Source organism: Strix uralensis, chromosome 2 (assembly GCF_047716275.1).
Source record: "Strix uralensis isolate ZFMK-TIS-50842 chromosome 2, bStrUra1, whole genome shotgun sequence".
Classification (NCBI taxonomy): Eukaryota; Metazoa; Chordata; class Aves; order Strigiformes; family Strigidae; genus Strix; species Strix uralensis.
The window spans coordinates 51,395,062-51,419,676 of NC_133973.1; the positions used below are offsets into that span (position 1 = coordinate 51,395,062).

Genomic DNA, 24,615 nt, shown 5'->3' on the forward strand with positions numbered 1-24,615 from the left:
GTTTCAAAAGGTGTAGCTTTGCATTTTGGTTTGTTTACAATAACAAAAAGAGAAATCTGTACTTGTTAGGCGTTGAGCAAAAATCTAGGGGTATTGCAGTATTCTGACTGGTCAAGATCTGTTTTGCAAATGTCATTTCAGAAAAAAACTCCATTATGCAATAAACACTATTGTTTAAAAAACATAAAACATGCCTATTTGAATATCCTACCTAACGGTATTAGCAATTTTTGTGCTTCAGGATAAAATAGGTTAATGCTTCTTTGTCATCTCAGACAGGTGCTGCTGTTCATCACTGAAGTATTGTTTCTTGACTGCTGAAGAATTACAAATGTAGTAAGTATAAATACTAAATTTCCTAATGCATTAATAGAGTCAACTTCCATATTGCAGTGTAATAGCCAGGAAGGACTTCACAAGAACAACCTGACAGTCATTTTCCTATACAGCTTCCTCCCCATTCCTCCCTCTTCCCCTACCCTCCCTTCTCTTCTCTTTCCTTTAATTTTTTTTTTCCCCTGAGGCAGATAGCTTTTGTGTTCAGCATCAGGTCACCTCCAGAATAGGCAGCAAAAGCAGTAGTAGTATCTATGGACTTGCTAGTTAACAACTACAGCAAAATAGAATGTAAGAACCCTCAAAATGTTATGGAATTCATATTTGTTACTGGAGCGTGAAACATCCAATCTGATTGATTTTAAAATACACATTATTAGTAGTATGTCCATATCATTCATATATATTCCAATGCTGTAACTTGTTTTCTTTAAAAATATAAACAATGTTAAATTTAACATGCATTTCTATGCCTTTTTTTTTTTTTTTGCAGTAATATACAAGTGCCACCTCATTCTGTATGGGTTCCTTTCCCTCGTTCTCCTCTCCCTAAAAAGACTTTCCCCCAGTCTAATACTTTTATTTCCCCCACTAAGCTTTCTACCAAACAAAGCCCCACAATTAGACCACTGATCCCACCATTCACAGAAATTACTTTTTCTGAAACTCTCTCCACATCTCCCACTACAAATCCTCTCTCTGAAACTTTCACCACATCTACTACTGAAACTTCTTCTGAAACTTCTGAAACTTCTGAAACTTCCACCAGTGTTACCACTACACTTTCCTCTTCTGAGTCTCTTGCTCAACCTACCATGCCAACTTTTCCTTCCATAGCTTCTAATAAATCTGTCACTATTTCCACGCCTGCAACAAAATCTGTCACTAATGCTTTTTTCTCAGTTAAATCTGATGCTGCATATCTTAGCAAGCCCGTTAGAATAATTTCTTCTTCTGTAGGTTTCACTAAACATTCTGCAGTTTCCTCTTCTAAGCTTCCCCCCAAACCTGCAACAGCAATTCCCCGCTTTGAGACTACCACCAAATCTGTTGCACAAATTCATCCTGCTACAGATTCAACCCAACCTGTTTCTGGTATCAAAAATGTTACTACAGCACCTATTCTTCCCCTTACTCCTTTCACAATAACTTTGACCCCTACTGTTACTCCTGTCAACCATTCTGTCTCAGCTTCTCATCCTCATTCTACTACTGATGGCCATGGTAGCCTGCCTAAGGGGAGCACAGGTAAATATGACAAATAAAATGATGGTTTTTTTTTTTAATGGAATATACTGAATTTGCTTTTAAACTTTATTAAACAACATTATATATCTAGATGTGACCTTCCAGTTACTGTGAAAAACCTGAGACAACTCTCATGAGGTGTATACTTATTTTAAAATATGTTCTGATGCCTTTGGCCATGATGAGTGATACCTCACCCTACAAACTGGTTGGTAACTGTGATAGATAGGTACTCTGCCAAGTTCCCAACAGGTACCTTTGGCAGAAAAAAATAAGTCACAGAGCCAGGTAGCTATTTTTTTTTACTATGTTAGTATTTAAAATATTGCAAATCAATGTTAGATCTTCTTTAAAATATTGTTATTGATTGGGAATAGTTTTAGTGGCTGTGTATTTTCCTATGAAGATTATACACATCTTTACAAGCTTCTTTTCAAATTGCTTATCTTATCTTGATTTTATTCTACTTTCAGGCATCCAGTGGCTAAAAATCCAAAGTAATAGATTATTTAACATCACTAATAGTTTGATGTGAGGAACTCTGTAATCAATAAAAAGTGAAATTAATGCTGGCAGCTTGAAACCTTGCTTTATGTTCTCATGTGATTTAAAGAATTGCTATCTGCAAAGCAGCCGATAGGGAGAAAAAGAGATGCTGTCTCACATAACATGTTGAGAGACCTTACAAATTATGATAAGGTTTGTTGGTTATGAGAACTGCTTAATTTTTCTGCTTCTCAAAGCTTACTTCATTTCTTGAACATGATGTTTAAATAACTGCACAACTTTTTTTTTGTCACAGGAAAGATACTATCAGCTACCACATACACAACTTCTGTATATACCACCATTAGTATCACCACAGCTGAGCAAATTGTGTCCAAAATAGAAAATGATTTAGCGGCTGGAAAAGTAGAGCCAAACGATGTAGAAAGGATGATCAGTGAGGTTAGCAAAGTCCTGAGTGCTTCTCAACCATTACCACCCCGAATTTCTAACAGGTAGGTCATTGTAGCAGTAGATTAAACGTGTGTTCTTTTGACTGCCTTGATGAATTGGCTTCAGCAAGTTTCAGTTTTTCACAATCATAATCCAAAAGAATCTTTCTTGTTCTTTAATGTACTTACACAAAATGGAAGAAGTATCATTCTAGTGTTACCAGCTCTACTATAATATAATGCCATGGAAAACAGCGTATATTTTGTGTTGACAGCACAGTAAGTGAGCAGAGTCAGCTGTATTTTACACTATGCTTGTATTGCTGCTCCATAACCACAACTTGCCTGAGAATTTGGGGTGTATGTGTTTGGTAATACTAAGTATCTCTTTTTCTTAACAGAATTATAAAACTGGTGGATTATATTGGCTTAAAACTGAACTTTTCAGCAACAACGGCTGATTTTGCCTCCCCTTCTTTGGCTCTGGCAGTTGTCAAAACCAATAGCATCCGCTCCAACCAAATGTCTTTTGCTGTCCAGGACTCAGCTGATCTCCAGGTTAAACACTGATAATTCTAAATACTTGCAAATTCTCAAACATTTATTTTTAAGTATTTATGTTTTTATATTTATATGTAACATGAGTTTGTTGTGTTTGTCACAATTTCAGGATCTTTTGTTCATGTTAGTTTCAGAGAAAAAAAAATGTGGTTTTGAAGCCCTCCATAGTTTTTCCTTTCATTTCCTGTTGTTCAAATAAGCGGCAGACTTAGCAGAAACTGGCATTTGACTAATAAGCCGTTAGAGAGGGTACAGCCAGAACACCGGAATGAACAGAGTGCTTGGCAGAATAACTTTGCCTCAAAACCCCTGAATCATGAGTCACTTAATCACCCACTCTGACAGTGCTGAAATTTGTCAATGAGTGTTGCCAGATGGCTTAATCTGTTAGAAGGAGATTAATTGCAGAGGGTTCCAGGAAAGAACTATTATGTTGCTTGGATAATGACATTCATACATTTGTCACTCATGACTATTTGGTCTCGCCAAGAAAGAAGTGCTTAAAAAGTTTGGATCCTCTTTGTCTCACTCAAAACCTCCCTCCTCATTGAGGAAACAATAATTTGGACATTACCAGCCTTGGAGGCTTAAGCAAGGAGAGATGGAAAGTTCTGGATAAATTTTGGCACATTGTCTCCTCTCAGAGAAGGAAATAGGTTAATGTAGTGTGAGCTGTAAGTAGTACTGGAACTGTTCTGCGATACTGAAAATTATATGAAATGTTAACATTTGAGTTCTTTTCTATTTTCTCAGCAATATGTGGTGCACGAATGTGAGGTGACTAGGAGGTGGTAGTGCTGAAAAACAGATCTTTGTTAAGTAATGATTTTCTGGAAATCTCATGGCACTGGCAATGAAATACAGAGAATTTTAAACAAGTATCACCTAGTTCAAACCAGAGCAACAGGAATGCTTTTGTGGAATTGATTCGGGATTTCTTTGCTGGCTGTCTAAACCAGTGATCTTCAAAGTGGGGTGTGAGTACCCCAGCATGTGCACATGACAGTCCATTGGGGTGCGGGAAGAAAATATTTTTTATATGACTAATAAATAAAAAATATTTTTTTTGAAAAATAATGTTTAATCTTTATCTCATCCTTTTTAAATTTCTATTTATGTCTATGTTTTATAACATGCATAATATATTAGTAGAGTAGTACATGCATGTACCTTATAAACATATATTTTGGGGTGCATGGTCAAAAACTTCTGGGGGGTGTATGATCAAAAAAGTTTGGAGACCACTGGTCTAAACAGAAGTGTTAAGCCATATTGTTAGGGCACTGTGGGGAGCTCACACTATTATTCCTATCACAGCCATTCTTTGAATACACAGATAATTTCTTTCTTCAGTTCTTCTGATGTTTCACATCTCTCAGGAACTCTGAAATTATGATATTTGTATGTAAAGTGACTAATGTGCAACAAGAAAATGTTGGAGATTTTGTACTAAACAAAGCTCTCTGTCCTGTACGTGTAGCACAGAAAACTGAGTGAAAGTTCAGATCTTTTTTTTCCATAATGTTAGATCACTAAGCTCTTGAGATATCTGAACTGTAGCCTACACAGTTTATGTTTGTCATTTTTGCCAGATGATCATAAAGTTTGGGTTTATGTTCTTAGATTCTGCTTAACTACTCTACTTAAAAACTGATTGACAAATAATGGCTATTTACAGTTTTTCTGAATTCTGGCATACTTCATATGGGTATAAAAATTCTTTGCTTTTGCAGGCTTCCGTGCTGTGAAATGTTAATCTCCCTACAGTTACATAGACCTACGTAGGTTGTTGCTCTTCAACTTTTTCAAATCAATATTATCCACCACAGTGATGTGTTCTGTCCCTGTAAGCAAATGGGTAAAGCCAGAGTATTTTCAATGGCAGGCAGACCTGAAATGAGTTGTATCCTTTTCAGGCCTGCAGATGCTATTTATTCATTGAGCAGGAGAGGAATGAGAGAGCAGCAGTGAGTTCCTGACAGTGATTAGAGAGAGATGTATTTTGAAGTTCTAAACTGAAAATAAGTCGTAATTTCATTTTTTTGTAACTGAAATGAAGCATAATCCTTGCATTTATTTTTCAGATCTCTCTAGGCATTAATGCAATTAATGATTTAAATAATCTTGGATCAATTACACTTCCTTCATCATTGCTGACAAATTTACCCCCTGAAGAGTTGGACTTGGCTTCTAGAATTATATTCAACTTCTTTAAAAAGACCACTGTGTTCCAGGTATCTTTTTGATCCTCTGTTCATAAGGATTTTAAACCTAGAGCAAAATAAAATATAAATGGACTTTTTTCCCAGAAAACACATTTCAAAACTTCCTGGTTTAAAAAGTAATTTTTTTTTTGTCCAGTGCTCACTCTGCATAATAACTGAGCTTGTGGGTGCTGTGCTCTACTATTGTTTCCTTTAAGATTTTAAAATCTGATTCTTTTTTGTCATTCCAGGATCTGTCCTTGAAGAATGCATCTTTAGTCAGCAATGTTATATCATCAAGTGTTGCTAACCTCACAATTCGCAACTTAAAGGCAAATGTTACTGTCACTTTACAGAATATCAAACCTAATCAGGTATGATTTACCTTTTGGCAGACTTAAAGTACAGAGTTGCCATGGAAGAAATACTGTACTAAGAATACAGATCAGTTGGTTCCGCTTTACTAGTGTGGACGTTTCATCTCCATCTGGACTTTCAAAATCAATCATCTTTGCTTATTTATCACTGGTATCAATTTTTGTTCTCAGATGGTTGCAGGTAATTTTTGCTCTATCACTTATCCATCCAGTTAGTTTTTATCTTTCCTACCTACCCTTCCATTTTATACTTCAAAGTATAAAAACTCTTAGATGAAAGCATGATAGTGGGGGTTGCTACGGAGATGCTGCAATCATGACATTTGTAGATGCTGCATGGCAGAAAGCAATATTTATTTATTTTTTTTAGGGGGAATGTTGTTCCTTTAACTGGAATGCGGGATTGTCTCATCTGGAAGTATTAGGGCTCATATACAGCATCTCTTTCCTAAATGAGAATCAAGGATTAAAATCTTCTGTCCCATCTCTTAAAAGAGTTTAAAATACTAAAATATTCTAAACTGAAAAATGTAGGCATTCCACTAATGTACCTGAAGCTTTTTTCAAGAGCTGGCTTAGTGTTGTCTTTACTTGAATTGATATAATACTGAGTTTTGAGATACAACTGTAGAAGTATTAGTATTCATGGCAGTATAGTGTATTGCTGCTACTATTTTTAGGATTTTCATGTGTGTGGGAGAAATCTATATGTAAACGTTTAACATCATGGTAATATAATGTGATCAAATGTTTGCAAATGAAAAAGTTTTTCCTTTTCTGTGTGGTCATGTTCTTGATACAAAATCAGGAAGGATGAGGAATCCCAAGAATTTGTATAGTGTAGGAAGACAATGAAAGAGCATTCATAGTGTTCTACCAGGAACAGAATCTTACCATAAGCATGAGAGCTAGCTCCTGTATGGTGACTTCAAATTTTTTCATCGTATTTTCACTTGCATATTGCAATATTAGTCCATTCTATGCACCTAAATTCATTTTGCATTCATGTAAAACAGGTATATTTGCTGTATACAGTATTTATTCTTGCCTGCATTTTGTAGATAATTCATAAATTGCTTGATCATAAACTCATAGTTTAGTAAAATGTTTTTTTTTTTACCTCCTAAACAGGATAATTCAACAGTTAGATGTGTTTTTTGGGACTTCAGTAAAAATGGTAAGTACAAGATGTCGTGCTGTTTTAGCTATGTTAACTCATGTTAATACAAATAAATGCTTTTATGAGTAACAAAGCTGTTGTCTTTAACAGGTGGACATGGAGGCTGGTCATATGAAGGTTGCATAGTTAAAGAAAGTAGAGTAAATGAAACAGTCTGTTCATGCAACCATCTCACAAGCTTTGCAGTTTTGATGGTAATTATTAAAAAAATTATGCAATCTTACCCTGATTCAAGAACACATTTAAGCATGTGTTATCTTAAGCAAATGAGTATTCAGTACCACCTATGAAATACTACTCAGGTTCTATTCACTTCAGTGTTAGTACACATAGCTATACAATTAGTCACATGCTTAAGCTGCTTGTTGAATGGGGGGCCATGAGTTCCATTGGAGTAAAAAATTCCTTAAGTGCTTATTAACTGCAGCTTTTACATTTAGGCAGTTATTTATATTGTAGGAAATAAAAATTAGGATAAATCAAATTTAAAATGGGTTTTTAATCAAATGGGATTTCAATTAGAATCGTAGAATCAGAATATCTCAAGTTGGAAGGGACCCAGTAAGGATCATTGAGTCCAACTCCCTGCTCCTCACAGGACTAGACTGGCTTTTCTGTTCTTCAGATAACCTTTTATAAGATCCATGATGAAAAGACCTGTTATCTTTTTTTTTTTTTTTTTTTTTTAATTGCAGAGGGGAAGGTGCATTTTGAGGTTTTTTGATCTTTTTCCATTTAATAAACATGCCTCTCAAATTAACTTCTGTTTCCATTTTAGAACTTGTATGGAAATACTCCTTTGAATCCCACACAAGAATTGGTACTGACTTTTATATCCTATATAGGCTGTGGCCTCTCTGCAATTTTTCTTTCTATTACTCTTGTGACCTACATAGCCTTTGGGTAAGTACCTGTTCAACTAAGCTCCCATTATTGTTCAGTTATGACTGCTTGTAGTCTTCACTGCAAAGTCCTATCCAATAGTTATGCATTCTGTCTCCATTAATAATTCACAAATTTGTCCAGTTTACCAGGAAGTGTTGATTCAGTCTTCAGGAATGTTAATCTTGTGGACAAGTGAATTAATCATAAGACTGTATGCAGTAAGAAATGAAGAAGTAGCACTCTTAAATATTTTGTAATGGAGTATCATATAGAAGTGTGAAGGAATGTGCTGAAGATACAACATATATAGAACAGTGCAGAATGATAGCATTTTTAACTGCATTTGTATTCTTTGTTGTTTGTCGGAATGTTTTCTTACGTTTGAGCCTTAACTATTGAATCCTCCATACTGTGTTTTGGAAATCCTCCTTGAAGTTATTCAACACATGTTTATTCTCTCATTACCCTGTCAAGGACTTAACTTGCCTCTGTTGAGGCTTTAGATGCCCAGTCAAAAGCCTAATCTAGCTTATCAATAAAGAACAGTCACATTTTGGTTTTGGAAGTACTGTAACAAGGAGAAGTCCAACATACAATGTTAAAAAAAGTAATCGTGGTACTAAACTCTAAGAATCCGAGTTATTGTTTGTATTTATGTAAGCTTATTACAACAAACTTTATTCATACAGACTGTTAATTTGGAAATCTTTTGTAAATTACTCTTTCCATGTATAAATGCAATATATGAATTGTTATATATGAATAAAAACATAAATATTTTTTTTCTTGGCATTTGTGCACTAAGGACTACAAGAGAGGAAGTAAGCCAGGGATCCATGGACCATTGATGTCATCTCACTAATTTGCTTTTTTTAGGAAAATCCGGAGAGACTACCCCTCCAAAATTCTTATTCAGCTGTGTGCTGCATTACTTCTACTCAACTTAGTTTTCCTCCTTGATTCATGGATTGCACTGTATGATACACGAGGCCTGTGCATTGCAGTTGCAGTATTTCTTCACTATTTCCTCTTGGTTTCCTTCACCTGGATGGGCCTAGAAGCTTTCCACATGTATCTGGCTCTTGTGAAAGTCTTTAATACCTATGTACGGAAATACATTCTTAAATTTTGCATTGTTGGATGGGGTATGTATTTTTTATTGTTTTTTTTTTCCTTTTGGATGCTAAATAGATAAATCCATAAATCCTTTTATCAGGTATTTCAGTGAATGTTACACAGTTCAGAAATGAAATTGAAGCAGCATTATATGTTATGACCTTGAAGTGATGAGGTATTTATTATCAGTAAACCTGATCCTATATATTCCACCTTTCTGAGGTAGGGAACTCCCTGCTAACTGCAGAACTGAGGCTGCTGCAATGCAAATTGATAATGAATTTTCCTCATGCAAGTACAATAGAACCAATTTTGAATGTGCATACTTCCATTTCCATTTACCAGATGGATGGTGTTAGTTGTGTTTTGAAAATAAATGCCAATCAGTATATATATTCCATATATAGCACTGTTGCTAACAAAAGCAGCAAAACAGATCTAACTGAATAAAGGATGAAGAAATTCTGGACCTGGTTACTCTCTCTGGCCACTTGAGTAAACATGAGTGAAGGCACTAAAATCAATAGAATTGTTTTCTTAAAACAGATGTAAGAAAGAAAATCAGGTATCCAGTATTTGATGTTTTAAATCAGTTTCATGAGTGATGGTATTTGTTGCCTTATTCAGAAAGATTTGGAGCTAGCTGTGGAGAAGAACTCTTGTTTCTTTGCAAGTTACACTCCTGAGCAGTTTGCATGCTCCAGTTTTTGGATTCTTTCAACTAGTAGTCAACAGAATTCAACAGACAAAATTTCAGAAACAAGTTGTAGATTTCACAGAAAAATATAATTTCAAGTCCTCATAATACTGTCTTTGTCATGATTTTCACTTATGTGTTTGCTCATAATCTTTTAGGGTTACCAGCAGTAATTGTGTCCATTGTGTTGGCAGTATCACCAGATAATTATGGACTTATAACCACTGGAAAGGTTTCAGTGAACAGACCTGATGAATTGTGAGTTAAACAGAGGTGCTTTTTTGGGGGGATGGGTGGGAGGGAGGTCCTACAAAATGACTTTCTTTAAAAGTAGAGGTGGGGAAGGAGACAATGGGAGAGCTTTGAAATGGTATAGCTCTACAGTATGTAATGTGTTTTGTGGTTATTGCCTATATGAAACCTCTTACCCTTTGGCCAAAAAAATACTTCTTACTAAAGAGGCAAAATGGTTTGCATGTGCAACAAACTACACCTTTATCTCATGTTTATTTTACTTAATTTCTGTTTCTGATAATGGTTGACAGACTGTTCTTGCATTCTAGCTGCTGGATTAAAAATAGAATTGTCTTCTATATTACTGCTGTGGGATACTTTTGCCTGATATTCTTGATCAATATCAGCATGTTCATTGTTGTGCTGATCCAGCTCTGTCGTATCAAAAAGAAGAAACAACTTGGTGCTCAAAGAAAAACCAGTATTCAAGACCTTAGGAGTGTTGCTGGCCTCACATTCTTGTTGGGAATTACTTGGGGCTTTGCTTTCTTCACAGTAAACGAGGTATTTACTTACCTCTTTACCATTTTCAACACTTTGCAAGGTAAGTTTATCCTTCATGTGACAGCCCATTGCATACAACATAATGAACAAAACATTTGGAAATGGCATTTTCTTGATTCAGCAATAAAGATGTAATTTTGATACGTGCTTTAACATGTTAATTAAATTAGAGGTGATACTGCTTTACTGTAATCTCAAGTTACAGTTATGTTAAAGTAAGGTACAGGAAAGCTAGCTACCATTTATAGCTATAGTATATTTGTATCTATAAATATTATAATTTTTAAAATGTCTGCAAACCAGACACCACTGGAAGTGACTGTATTTCTCTAGTCCACAGATCAATTGTAAATACTCAGTTACTGTAAATGTTCACATAATAATGCAATTAATGTAGTGAAAACTGTGTCATTTCTCCACTTACTCCTAAGGCTTAGGGTTGAGGCGTGACATTCAACAAAGGTGCATTGAGACAGGCAGGCCTGCAACATCTAAAAGTTAGTGGTCTAAGTCTTAAGTATGGCCATTAGTACTTAAGGCCATATAGGAGGTAGGTATGAAGGCATGCAGCTTTGCAAAGGCCAGGATGCTACTGGACATATCCAAAAGCAGAGTTTCAGAGGCTGCAACAGCTTTCATATAAATAGGAGGTACTGTAGGTGCCTACAGTTATCTAAGTATACCTAAATTGTCCTACTGAAGTTTGGAACCAAACTTCTGATTAAATGGCACTTTAGATGACTGGCTGGCTGATTTCCCAGAGAGACTAAAGCAATGAAAACTGCTGGTCAATGTATGTACCCCCTCCCCTATTTGCTATGTTGATTTTTGAGTACCTTACTCTTTGGTAACTTGAGGGGTTGAACCCAATCTTCCCAGGTCTTGCATGGGATTGTGTTGAGCTAAGACAAGACTAGATTCTGTGTGGTCAGAGTAATCTGTTACATGAGGTTAAGTTCCCCTTTTACCCAGTTTTAAGTTAGGTGCTGGGCAGATTTTGATATTAGAAGTAATAAAGGTGCATAAATGGCATTGACTTTAATTAAGCTTATGCCAGTGTCTCAAAACTGTAATTGAAAATGGTATAGAACCATCTGTGTAGAGCAACACTTAGTTACATTCAAAAATTCATCCTAAAAGGCAAGTTAAGAAAGATTCTTAAGCAAAGAAAGATGTGAGTGATCTCTTCTAGTGGGATTTTACATGTTTAAGAGGCCTTAAAAGCAGTGTAAACATAACATACATGTGCGTCTGCACCGATCTGATAATTTAGTTTTCCTTCATGTTATTTTCTGTTCACTGTAAACCTAACACTGTCTGTTCTCAGGGACACATTGCAGCTGGAAAATTGTGCAAAGGCTGAGTGTCGCTTTTCCTTAAAGGGGGATGATAACGATGGACTTTTAAGCAGGGAAAGTTAGGTCCCACCCTGTGTCAGTCAAAAGTGAATGAGAAACAGACAGTAAGTCTGTAACGTGGCACTGGCAAGAGACAGGGATGAGCCCCATCCCTTCTAGAAAATATTTGGCTTTGAATTTATGGTAAAGGGGCTACCATTTACTATTATTTTAGATACAAGTTATTTTCTTTGTATGAATGCTCAAAACTTTGTAGCGTTACTGGGTCTGTTACAGTTGGTAGTAACAGGTTAGCTGCTAATAAAAGATGGGACAGTGTCACATCATGTGCTAACAGCTCATAGCCTGACAGTGACAGTGACATTGCTGTGAATTCTTTTCCAAAAGTGCTAAGTAAATTTCAGGATCCACAGAATTTCTCCCTCTTATTTGATAGAAGGAAACTTTATGTACTTTGTGGATTTGGTTATATTTGTTGCTCTAGCATTTGTGTGTCTGATTCCTGTCATCACTGTAAGGCAAAAGTACTCTTCAGTGTTCAGAGTTTTAAACTTTTTCACCAAAGAAAGATGTCATTATCTTTGATTATAAATTTAAAAGAAATTAAAGAAAACCAAAACATTGTTCATTAAGAAGTGGTAAAAGTCAATTTTGAAACATTTTCTAACATTATTGCTTTGCAGGGTTCTTTATTTTTATCTTCTATTGTGTAACAAAGGAGAATGTCCGTAAACAGTGGAGAAGATATCTCTGTTGTGGGAAATTCAGGCTGGCTGAAAACTCTGGTAAATATGAATATTTCTTTTTTTTTACTTCTGAATACTTATACTCAGTGTTAAGTTCCTCATACTTTTTAATACTTTAAAAAAAAATTCAGTAAATCATGAAGCTGCAGTTGCAGTTCTAATTTATTATCCAAGGTGTAATAAACCTCCAATATTATACTCTTTAAAGGTGGTAGTTGATGCAGTTCTTACATGCTGTTGCGTTAAGCTGTTAACTGCAGTTGATCTCTTCCACTGCAGTATAAAAGACATGTTTGCAGAAGACTTTTGATCAGTTAGAAACTGTAAGATTTGTTCCAGCTTCTGCATCAACTGTAGTTTTACCAGTGACTTCCACAAAACCAAGATGAAGCATAGTTTAAATAAAAAAAAATATAAATGATTTTATGTTATTATTCATTAGTTGACTTCTCATCAAGCTATATACTTTCTATACACTTTAGAGGATCAACTGTACTTTAGTTACTTTTCTGATCTGGTCTGCAGTTGTAAAACTATGACAGTTGGCTGCTTGTATTAAAAAGGGGACAAGAGAAAAAGGGAACTAGATTTTAAAAATTTTAAACCTCAAGAATCATGAAATTCTTAGGAGAATATAATTCTGTCTAGAAGGCTGTGAGGAAAGTGGGCAAAGCCCTGTTTTTATTTTAATTCAGTTGCATTATTAACAATATATATATTGCTTGTATGAGTTGTGCTATTTTCTGTAACGTATCTATTGTAGACTGGAGTAGAACTGCTACAAATGGTTTAAAGAAGCAGACTGTAAATCAAGGAGTATCCAGTTCTTCCAATTCCTTACAATCAAACAGTAACTCCACTAACTCTGCAACATTGCTAATGAATAATGATTATTCAGTGCACACGAATGGAAATGGTATGTATAATGCAAAACAGTATTTCTCAAGCTATTTTTTTTCTTGTCTTAAAACAGAAGTGCCATGCTCTTTCATGCTAATGTAAAGTGAAGTGCTGACAAAATATTATTCATAAGTACAGGGTCGGAGTATTTCAGGATGTCCTCACAAATACCATACATCTGTTTCAGGGAACTATAAAGTTTTAAAATACCCATTTCTCCTACTCAGTGGGAACTCTTGATTTATATATCAAATAGTAGGTAATACTCATTATTAGAGCAATTACCAGAAGCTGCCGTTAACACTTTTGTCACCTGAATATATGACAATAAACTTCAAGTGTATTTTAAAACAGTTCACATTTTAAACCTTATTAAAGCAAACATTTCCTGAAGAAGAAAGAAATATAGGATAATAATATAGCTTGAAATTATGAAGGAAATAATGTAGGAGATAATATGAGGAAGAACATTAATGCAATGCTAACGTGGAGGTTGCTTATGAGAGAAGTAAGAGAAAATGGAGACTGTAATTTATAAAATCACCTCAGTGAAGAGAGCACTGCTGAGAGGGCTGCCTCACCGCTGGCTACAGAGTAAGTATTAAACCTACTTTCTCTATAGCTCTTTATTTCCCCTGAGGGGTTTTTAAGGATGTTTCTGCCAAACAGAAATCTATCTTTGTTGCAGGAAACAATTCTTCAGAAGTAAAATTTCTGTCCTTCCTGTTCTAACAGAGTACTGTCCTCTGAGCTGCTACTCTCTGCGCTGTTCCTAGGAAGTTGAAATGCAGGTGTATATAGCGTAGCGGCCAAAATAATGAGTCAGAGTGTTCTCTTTTTTTTTCTGAAGGGCAGGGACCGTTTATTCTTACAATAGTACATACATATGCTCTCGTTAAAGCTCTTACTTCATAATTAGCAAATCAGCAATTAGACAGCTATCCACCTTTTCTCCTATCAGCATAAGACCGCTCTAACACGCGCTGTGCAGACCAATCAACTTCTTGTTCACGCGCTGTTCACGCAGCGGTAACTTCTCACAGTTCAGTGTTGCAGCTGTCCCTTGTTTTTCCCTGCCACCTTGGCACAACTCAGCAGTTTCTTATCTTTCTTCCAAGGCCTGTTTTTCATCAAAGGCCTGTTTCTCATCAGAGCCCTGCTGCTTCTCGGGGGCTGCGCAGAGCTGACAGGCCGATGTCTCTCCCACATATCGCACTCCAGTCAGTCTCACCTGGAAAACTTCAGTTGCTTATTTGTCTATTGAGAAGTGTAGATATGAATCTCCACTGAATGTACTTATTAAAAAATGATCTTTTTTCAGTGGATATAATCTAGTTTTTCACACTTGCTGGATACACATGCTGCTTGTTTGAGCTCTCAGTAAAGACAATTTTTCAAAGAGAAAAATAAGTTATAAATCTGTAATGTATAAAAGCCTAAGTTGAGTAAAACTTATAGGACATTACTCCTGTGTGCCTGAGATATTTTTCCCAATTGATCAAGAGTTGAGGCTAAGAAGTCAAGCCATCAGGTAGATTGTTTAGCATGAAGTTGTAGAACATGTTCACAGAGGCTGTGGTGTTCCCGTTTCCTGGCATATGCCATCAGAAAACAGCAGATAATCAATGGGATAATCTCAGCAGATAATCTCTTAGATGTACAGAGTAAAAGCTATGGAATTCATATGTGCTGCCCCCTTAATAAGTTCCTGTCCATTTGGATGTACTAACTGCATATTGTAAAGAAATCACAAAACTTCAGGAAATGGCATTTGGACATGCCCTGAGCAGCTTTCCAAACTGAGCTTTTAAAATCTGTCATTCCTTTATAAAACCTCACTGTTTGTATACCACACACCGCAATAATTAACATACTTTGTATCTAATGGGTCAGTTGAGAACCAGAATCCAGTAACTCTCACTGTTATTAAACAGCAAGGCAATGTTTTTAGGTAGAAGTAATACCTTTCAAAGAGAGAGAAATTTTCAGACACAAAAGCCTGCATGTCTTGTAGGGGTTTTTTTCCAGCTATGTTAGTTACTCTGATGAAAGATGCCATCTCTCCCTGCAACATTTGACATGCTTGTACACAGCTACAAAAGCATTTTGGCTACTTTTCTCAACAGAAAGAAAGATAGTAGAAATGTTTTATTGAACTTGTTTGTTGTAGCAACTGAGTGAATGGTCCTGTTGTGACTTTCTGGAACAAGTTTTTGTTGATTTGGGTAGTATTTTAGAATGAGATGCAAAATTGATGGTCTAAACCATTGAGCAATGCCAATTCTGTGGGAAGTGTTCCAGTTCTGTCCTAGTTTATTCACATAATTAGGTCTTTCCAGTGTGAGAGTCTGTATGTCCTGTGCCAACAGCTTCTCAGACAAAGCAGCTGAAAGAACTTTGATAGAACTTTGTTCCTATACACTCACAAACACAGATGTCTCAGATGACCCACCTCATCTCCTCTTGTCTTTTATTGTATGTTTTCAATGCTGTGAACTCTGCACCGCATCCTCCATTCATATCAAAAGCATTGTATGATACCTTGTCTGCATAGTTTGATTGACTAAGTAATTCTTCTGGGTCTTTAAGACTTCCACAAGAAGAGGCTAAACTTATGCCTGGATAAAGTTGGTCCTCCCAGCAAAGCACTTTGAGACAATTCATTACACTTAATCTTCCAAACACGGGGCAGTTGTATCTCAGAAAAGCTGGGCAAATGCCTCCGAAAGGTAGTTGGCTGGTGTTAGATAGGAACATGGAACCTTCTAATTTGCTGTACCTGATTTCCCTGATCTCACAGCTAGAACTTTGAAATAACATTGCAGTGCTTCATTTTAAAAAGTGAGCTTCGAAAAAAGAAAACATTCTGGAAATTAAGACCTATGTCATAAATGTACTGGGCTGTAAACACTTAATGGGTTTGGCCTCACTAATTCCACTGAAATGCTATTCCAGTTGCGGGATTGAATGACTTGCCATGGTAAGTTTGCGGTGGCCATATGGCCGTGGCTTTCCTTGCCTACTGGACTGTGTAACTTCATCTTTTCACGGCATACTAGTATTTCTTTGTTTTCAGTTTTGCTCTGTACAGGTTTGCATGTTTGGGAAACTACCATTAGATATCACATGGCTGAACCTGAAGATTTCCTTACTGAGGAACAGAAACCACCTTTCTGAATTTCTTCACAGAATAGTCTATATTTTTCCCAGATTCTGCCCTAATGTTAGGGCACAGCTATTTTGAACACTCCTTCTAAGTGAGACAGGGGATTAAACAACTGCATAGGCACAGTTACAGTGTCAGCAAGTATGGTTATTTTGTGTCATTTCAGTCTTTATCTGATCTGAATTGATTAACAGAGCTCTTCTGCTCATCTTACCCTTTTTACATTTGTGCCTGTTTTTAAGTATTTGACGGCCTTTTCAATTAATAATTAAATATTAGGCTTTATATTTAGGAGGTTTTGATGAATCTGTTGGGCCATTGCTTCCGTTTTGTGGCTCCAGTGGCAGCTCAGTAGTTTGGCATGGAATTTGTAATCTTTGTTTGACAGCCATCACCACAAACACACTCCCTTAAACTCCCATCCTGAGATGTTTAAGTTATATGCATTACATTCTCAAACTGGTAGTAAGCTTTATAAACTAGAAATACATGTTCACGTTTTATTTTAAAAATGCCATCTCTCATTCCAAAGAGAAGTTTGCCAATGAGACTTTGATGCAATTGATATGCTGACATCTGCTTGAAACAGTAGGGTAACTGCTGAAAGATATGTGGTCCACCTAAAGTGAAGGATGTTTCTAGAGGAGGTGTTTGGGTAGACTGATACTAAACCTGTGTGCTTGGGGGCCCTGGCCAAGGCATTATAGAGAAGAGCAGTCCAGCCCAGTCACTCAAGCAGCAGAATCCTTTCTGGGGGAGGGATTAAGTGCAGGGGAGGGATGTCGCCGAATACTTCTCCCTCTGGTGACCCCAACAAGAAGTAGCTGAAGAGCATCCTGTAATGTGGCCCTGCCCCTTCTGAAAGGGTTTAGAAGCTTGTGGTAGTGAGAGAGTAAGAAGGGAGGACAGAGCCAAAGCAGAATTCTGCTCCAGGATATTTGAGGTATTTGATGGACTGAATCCAGGCATACTAGAGAGGATCAGATTTTGATCACTGGAATAGAAGTCATCTTTCACTGCCTAGAGGTTTCTCAGCAGTGTTTTTCCTCCTCCTAAAACCATAAACCTCAAGCAGTTTCTACCTTCACTGTTCTGTCTTTTTCAGTAGATTTACTGAAATCTACTGAATCATGGTGATGTTTGTATATGAAGTGTTGTGAATATTAACACAAATAGCAAATCTGGATGTTTTATGGTTTTTATTAATTCTGTTTCTGGTATAAATGACAGCTCTGCATCTGTGTTTGTGAACTCATTTCTCCGTGTTTGACAGAATGATCCCCTCCCCAAAGAAATACTAGTTCTGGTTTTGGTTTCCCCATTGTGGTATTCCTTATAATTTACTCCTACTGATATCAGGATCCTGACAGATCTTTTAAACTTGCCTGCTTTGCCATAGGGAAAAAAAAAAAAATCCAACCTGAAGCACTTGCACAAATACGTACCATAAAAAAAATTGTAATCCTCATCAAAATTATCTAGAACGTGATGCATAGAGGTAGGAGATTCTGTCCAGTGAACTGAGCATTTGTGGAGCATTTCATTAACAGGTTTCAACCAGCAGTGATATTATACATGTTAATTGTAGATTCACCTAAATGTGTAACATTCTCAGACTAAATATGGCTTAGACCCATGACTGGACCTGGGCCATATTCTGATTGTCCTCCAGAAATAAATGTTGCAAGTTGAGTGCCTTTCAAAAGAAAAATATGTCCTTGTTTTCTCAGACACTTTCTTGTTTCAGATGCATGGCAAACCTGAGAAACCTTTTAAACTTAACTTGTTAAAGCAAAACTAGAATGAGAAGTATTTTGCATCTTATCTAGTGTTATTTATTTCAAGTCAAAGTCTACATTCTGAGAACTGTGACCTTCACTGCTTAAAATACGGAGTCCTGTTGTGCATAAATATATTAACATCTCTCAAACCTCTTACTGATTTCACACAGGAAAAAAAATATATACAGAATATGTACAGAAAAACCCACATTTGAAATTGTTGCAGGGATAAAACGAGAGTGCATGAACTCCCTGCAGTGACTGAAAAAGTATGGGAGGCTTGATTCTGAACCTTTCTGAGAGGACATGCACTTTTTTGTTTCAACAGGTCATCATTCCAGTGAGAAGAATGGTGTTTCTTTCAGTGTACAGAATGGTGATGTGTGTCTCCATGACTTTTCAGGCAAACAACTTGTATTTCAAGAAAAGGAAGATACAAGCAGCCAAAAAAGCCATATCTCTCTCAGAAGGACTTCAAAGAGGGGAAGCCTAACTTTTATTGAGAAAATGTGATATCTTTTTAAACAGCACATTGTTTTACAGTGTGAAGTAGAGATTTACTTTAACAGTTTTACATAATGTGAGCAGACCAAGAACTGATTTTATTTAATATATGGTACTGGAACTTCAAGGCAGCCATGCAATGGATTGACAAGAACAATTATTAAAAAGAAAAAAAAAAAAGGAAGCTACTGTTTTGACAAGGTATCTTGGATGTCAAATTATAGCTGGCACATTTCCATTTTGATTCTTCATTAGAGGTTTTTTGAGGTTGTTTTTTACATTTAAAGGAAAGTTTTGTTTAGAGTTTTTTCGTTACAACAAAGTTTATCTGTATGTAATGCATGGTAGTATTGTATAAATGTAGGAAGTTACAGCTTGTGCATACAAACGATGTTATCTTTAAGAATGTTAGCTACACTGTCCTCAACTTTTTGTATGTTGTAGTAGCAAACTCTATAGTGATGTACATAAACAGAAAAATACCAGCCTTTAAGCATCTTAATGATACTTTTATATTTATTTCTTGTAATATAAATTTAAATATTCCTATGTATAGAAAAAATAATTGGTATTTTGTTTTAACTTTTGTTGTAAGTTGCATTTTTCTTTGAGATAATTAACTAACATAGAATGATACAAAAAGTCAATTTGTTCAGTAAATGAAATCACTTACAGTGGTTTAAATACATTCACTAGGTACAGAACTGTAAATACAAACACTATTGGTCTTGAACCTTTAGCAATCTTTTAGTACACCACAGAGGGATAGAAACTGGGTATCATCAGAGTAGAGTGCCATGAATGAAGGAGCGATAGATAAAGTAGTCAGGAGGTTATTAAATACAACTAAGTTATGTTAGTGGCTTCAGTAAGTCAGTGGGAGCTTTTGCCATTGATTTCAGCAGGGTGTGACAGGTGCCCCCACCCAATGAAAACAGAGCTTCTTGGCTGCTGAAGTGCAGCAGCTCCTGACTGCCTTTGTTCTCAGGGCTTTGCAGTAATTGGGGCCTTTGGCCAATGGGAGCTGCTATTGACTACAGGTCAGATTCGGCCTGGGTATAAATGGAGTCCCCTAGGGGAGCCATTTGGAGATTGTCCCCTGGAGCAGCACGCTGTGGTTGAGGACTCTTCCCTTGGTTCAGGACGCTGCCCAAGGAAACTCCTTGAGGGGCCTTGGGTTGGGACGCTGCCCTGAGCAGGTCCTCGAGGTTGAGAGTCCTCACTTGTCAGGTTGTTTTGGGTTGCCGTTAAACCCTAGAAAGTTGTTCTGTTCTCCTCTCACAGACATTCGAACTTGTCATTTACGGAGAGTTAGTTAATTGTGTTAATAACATTTTTTTTAATTTTTGGTGGCTGGTTGTTTGTTTGAGAGCCTCTGTAACAAATTGGTGTAGTCAGTAGGATGTTGATAGAGGAGTTATTACAGAATTATAGTTGTGTTCCTTCTCCCCCAGATGTACAGTGGCCGAAGGAGAAGTGGTTTGATCTGGTGGAAGTTGCAAGAAAGTTGGAACAAAGCCGGGGAAGTTGGTGGAATAGTGGAAGTGAAGGAAAAATGTGTGCCATTTTAGGTGCCTGCTTGATTCAGGCACAGGATTATTTTGTGATAGTGGAGAAAGATAATTTAGAGGAACGGTTGGAAATGGATTGTTTGAAGACAGAACTGTTATGAGAAAGAGAGAGAAGGCAGTTATTAGGAAAAAAAATTGAAATTATGCTGGCACAAGCAAAAAAGCCTCCTAGTGTTGCTCAGATTTGAAAGTTAATTACAAGTGTAGATCTTGAGGAGTGGGATGGAGATATTTGGGGAGAGTCTGATGAAAGTGGCTTGGAGGAAATAGAGGAATTGGAGGAAAAACAGGTGCGACTTCTCATTAAAACAGAAAGGCATACAGGTCCACAAGGTGGGAACCCCCGAACCACCATCCATACAACCCCCTGGACAGGACCCGAGCTTAGTGACCTTCAGGTTAAATATTTGCGTGAGCCACGTGAAACTGAAACCGAGTATTTGTGGAGAGTTTCTTTAACGGGGGGGATTGAATTCTGTTGAGTGATGACGAGGCGGAAGGTTTCTGGGGTCCCTGAGTGTTTTTAAGTGATGGACCAGTGGGTAACCAGTCAATAACATCTCGAGTGGCTTACTGGGCTGGGGGTGTGGACCCGAAGGAGAGGGGGGAACCTGTTACCATTAAGGTGAAGGGACTGTCGGAGCTGGCAGAAAGAGTACAAAAGGCGACTGGCATTCAGGCGATGTATGAGAGGGGGCGGTGCGGAATACCGCTTGCCTCGCTGGTGGATCCCAGTCGCCCCTTGCGTGCACGTGTTAACGTGGGCAGAAGTGTTACATGATCTGGTTACTTATGGGCGAGAAATGGGCTGGACTGACCTGGGTGGGGGCGAAGATGGAAGCCGGAGGGTTCGGCAAGTCAGTCGGAAACTTCCCCCTGAGCAGCCTCCTCATAGAGAGTTTAAACCGCCCCAGGATAAGTCTGGTCAATTTTATGATTCAGGAAGGAATCGTCTTTGGCAGAAGGCGTTGGCACTGGGGGTACCCTGAGCAATATTACATGGGCAATCTACTGGTAACATCTCGAAGTTGTTGCAGTTGCTGGAGGGCAGAACTCGAGAACAAAGGAAAAATATTAGGATTTGATGTTTTGGCAGGTAAACAGTGGTGTTTACCAGATGGCAGAGTGTGGAGTTTTGGAGTTTGGGGGACAGAAGTTACCTGTGTCTCTCAATATCCATTGCCAACTGCTGCCAAACAGAGAATTTTTGAGGTGATTAATGATACTGAAAAAAGATTATAAAGCGTACACATTCCCCTTATAATTCTCTGGTGTGGCCAGTCTGCAAACCAAACAACTCGCCAGCTCCGAGATGGGGTCTTTGTGGTGCTTTTGTCAGAAGCAGAGATGGCTTTGCTCCCACGTGGGACGGCAGGCAATTTACATTTGCACGTCCTGTCTGGGGATATCGGCACTTGCCGACAATTGCTTGCTATGCACTGACTCAAAAGCTCGCTAAAACCACGCCTGGAGAAGGGGTTAGAAACCCCCCCCCCCCGCCTCCTGTGGGAGTCAGGCAGTGAGAAACTGCGAGGAAGCGCTACGTGCAGTTAGATCATTATTGCCACACATGGCAGATAGAGAAGGAAACACCCAAATCAATTTAATCAGGTAACAGGAGCCACTTTACTGCCGGGGTGGTCCAGGAGTGGGCACACAAGGAGTACAGTGGGTTTGCACACCCCATACTATCCTCAGGCTAACGGGCATTGTTGACATGCTTGGGAAGCCTTAGATAAAGGTGGAAAAACTCACCGAATCAGTGCCCGATGGATAATCCCTGATTTCTAACTTGATGCCCGGGTTCTGATCCGAGGCCTAGTTCTGGTTTTTTGTTAGGATCTTGGAGGAACAGATGACTTTGACATCCTGATTGGTGACGGGGATCCCTATGGACAATCAACACTTAGATGACAACACGGCGGCGAATGAATCCTGTGAAATTGGCAGCATTCAGAAGAATGTGGTTGAACTTGGTGCTATTGTGTTGATGTCACTTTAGGTCAACAAATGAAGAAAGTGGCAAGAGACTTGAGGCAATTGTTGCTATATTAAGTATTAATTAGTTAATTGGATATGTTTGAATCTTCCTTGTTAGAATGGTTAATCAGATTCCTTCAATTTTGATTGTAATACATTGTATGGTTGGAGGTTTTCTTTAAGATTTGATTGTATAATCATCTAAGAATGACAATCCACAACAAGTATAGAGACTCACCAGGACCGCACTCCCTTTTAACCTTGGAGGCAAGAGGTGACTGCACCACCACTTCAAGGAAACCAGCCGAATCATGACTGCTGTCACGGGGTGGATTGTGGCAGGTGCATCTGCCCAATGAAAACAGCTTCTTGGCTGCTGAAGTGCAGCAGCTTCTGACTGCCTTTGTTCTCAGGGCTTTGCAGTAATTGGGGCCTTTGGCCAATGGTAGCCGCTATTGACTACAGGTCAGATTCGGCCTGGGTATAAATGGAGTCCCCTGGGGGAGCCGTTTGGAGCTCGTCCCCTGGAGCAGCACGCTGAAGTCGAGGACTCTTCCCTTGGGTCAGGACGCTGCCCAAGGAAACTCCTCAAGGTGCCTTGGATCGGGATGCTGCCCTGAGCAGGTCCTCGAGGTTGAGAGTCCTCACTTGTCAGGTGAGTGATAAAGCGTTTTGGGTTGCTGATAAATCCTAGGGAGTGGGGCTTTGTTCAGCATTTGGGGTTGCCAGTTAAACCCTGTAGAGTTCTTTGTTATGTGTTTAGGGTTGCCGTTAAACCCTAGAAAGTTGTTCTGTTCTCTCACAGACATTCGAACTTGTCATTTACGGAGAGTTAGTTAATTGTGTTAATATTCATTTTTAAATTTTTGGTGGCTGGTTTTGGTGGCTATTTGAGAGCCTCTGTAACACAGGGTCAATATTTTATCTTGACTGGTGGTTCCAGAGATTAAACACACTGCCGTTTCTCATTTGCAATGATAAAGAAAAGTAGAGAAGTGTTATTTTTTGAAGAAAAAATGCAGAGAATAAATGTTAGCTGCTATATTTAGTAGCCAAGAAATTTTGTGTGGCTGTTTTTTAAGGGGCAGCTCTTGAGCTATTCTGATGGGTATTTCTGCTTGTACTTTGGCCCTTGGTTGGCAAGCCAAATCCTGAGGCCCTAGCTCAGTAATTCCTGAAGCAAAATTTCATTCCCTTTGTGATATTTGTCTGAAAAAGCTGGATTTTGGCTCTTCATGCACAACAGCCAGAAGCCCATACAACTTTATGAAGATTCTTCGTGAACAGAAATTAGCCTGAGCCCTGGTTGTGCGTCTTCTTCCTCACACAGGTGTGCAGCTGTGGCCATTACTTGTTTCTCCTGTGTTCTTGGGCAAAGGTTGGATGCTCCTGGAGCAAGAGCTAGAACGAACTGGTGCCACACTGCAGAGTGCTAGACCCTGTAAAGAGGATTTTTTGAGGCAGATGCACGCTGGAGCGGGGCCAGGGCTTTGCTTTCCCAGAGGACTTGGTAGGGAGCCCTGGAAACACTCTTCTCAACAAAAAGCATCAGTTAAATGCCTCCTATCTGGGGCTCTGTTGTAGTTCAGCAATTGAACCTCTTCAGTACTCAAACCCTCTTGTGGTTCTGTATGCAATGTGTGGGTTCTTTTGGTCACCTGTGTCCAAGACTACTCTGAATATGCTTTTAAAGTGAGAATTTAAAGTATTGTTGTGTTTATCCACAAGGTTTTAACTGCATGTTAATAAAAGACCATACTGGAATGCTAGTAGCTGGAATGTATTTCTGTGAATGCTTTAATTATTTGGCTAATTGCCTTTGCACTGTTTCTTGTGAATTTATTTAATGTTCTTGTATTTATGTTTTCAACTGTAAAAAGCCCTATTAAATTTGCAGCAAGTACAACAATATATAAACTTTGTCTTTTAGATATATGTGTTATATCGGGCTGTGTTACAACTCTTCAGATTTCGAGCTGCAGTACATAACCCCTTGGGAGAAAATGCTAGGGAGACCTCACCCTTACATTTATTGTCTTCCACATATTTTACCTTTCATAGTTCTAGCAGATCTGGTTTTTAGCAGAGAAAACCCTGAAATAAGTCTGTCCAGCCAATGCTTGCCCAGAAGTCTGCTGAAGCTCTTCCACAAGAATGCTATGAGCAAAAGCACATAGCTGAGTGGCTTCAGTAATTAAGTTCCCTATGAAAATGCATATTCCACTGTCACTGACCTGTTTGTAGTCTTCCTTTGTTTTTATTTTTGCAC

The 24,615-nt window shown here is 38.0% G+C and overlaps 1 protein-coding gene across 2 annotated transcripts in view; it reads left to right on the plus strand.

Annotated features, from left to right (window-relative positions):
• The window catches only part of ADGRG2 (adhesion G protein-coupled receptor G2), a 49,267-nt gene extending 29,890 nt beyond the window's left edge, over positions 1-19,377 (plus strand). For both annotated transcript variants that reach the window (XM_074858687.1, XM_074858688.1), the window contains 15 exons: positions 276-336; positions 830-1,584; positions 2,387-2,585; positions 2,924-3,080; positions 5,168-5,317; positions 5,539-5,661; positions 6,796-6,841; positions 6,935-7,038; positions 7,623-7,747; positions 8,606-8,874; positions 9,701-9,800; positions 10,106-10,380; positions 12,382-12,483; positions 13,208-13,360; positions 18,620-19,377. In XM_074858687.1, the coding sequence (XP_074714788.1) occupies positions 276-336; positions 830-1,584; positions 2,387-2,585; positions 2,924-3,080; positions 5,168-5,317; positions 5,539-5,661; positions 6,796-6,841; positions 6,935-7,038; positions 7,623-7,747; positions 8,606-8,874; positions 9,701-9,800; positions 10,106-10,380; positions 12,382-12,483; positions 13,208-13,360; positions 18,620-18,804 (2,804 nt within the window). In that variant the 3' untranslated portion in view covers positions 18,805-19,377. The remainder of the gene's footprint in view (positions 1-275; positions 337-829; positions 1,585-2,386; positions 2,586-2,923; positions 3,081-5,167; positions 5,318-5,538; positions 5,662-6,795; positions 6,842-6,934; positions 7,039-7,622; positions 7,748-8,605; positions 8,875-9,700; positions 9,801-10,105; positions 10,381-12,381; positions 12,484-13,207; positions 13,361-18,619) is intronic.
• Positions 19,378-24,615: the final 5,238 nt, after the last annotated feature.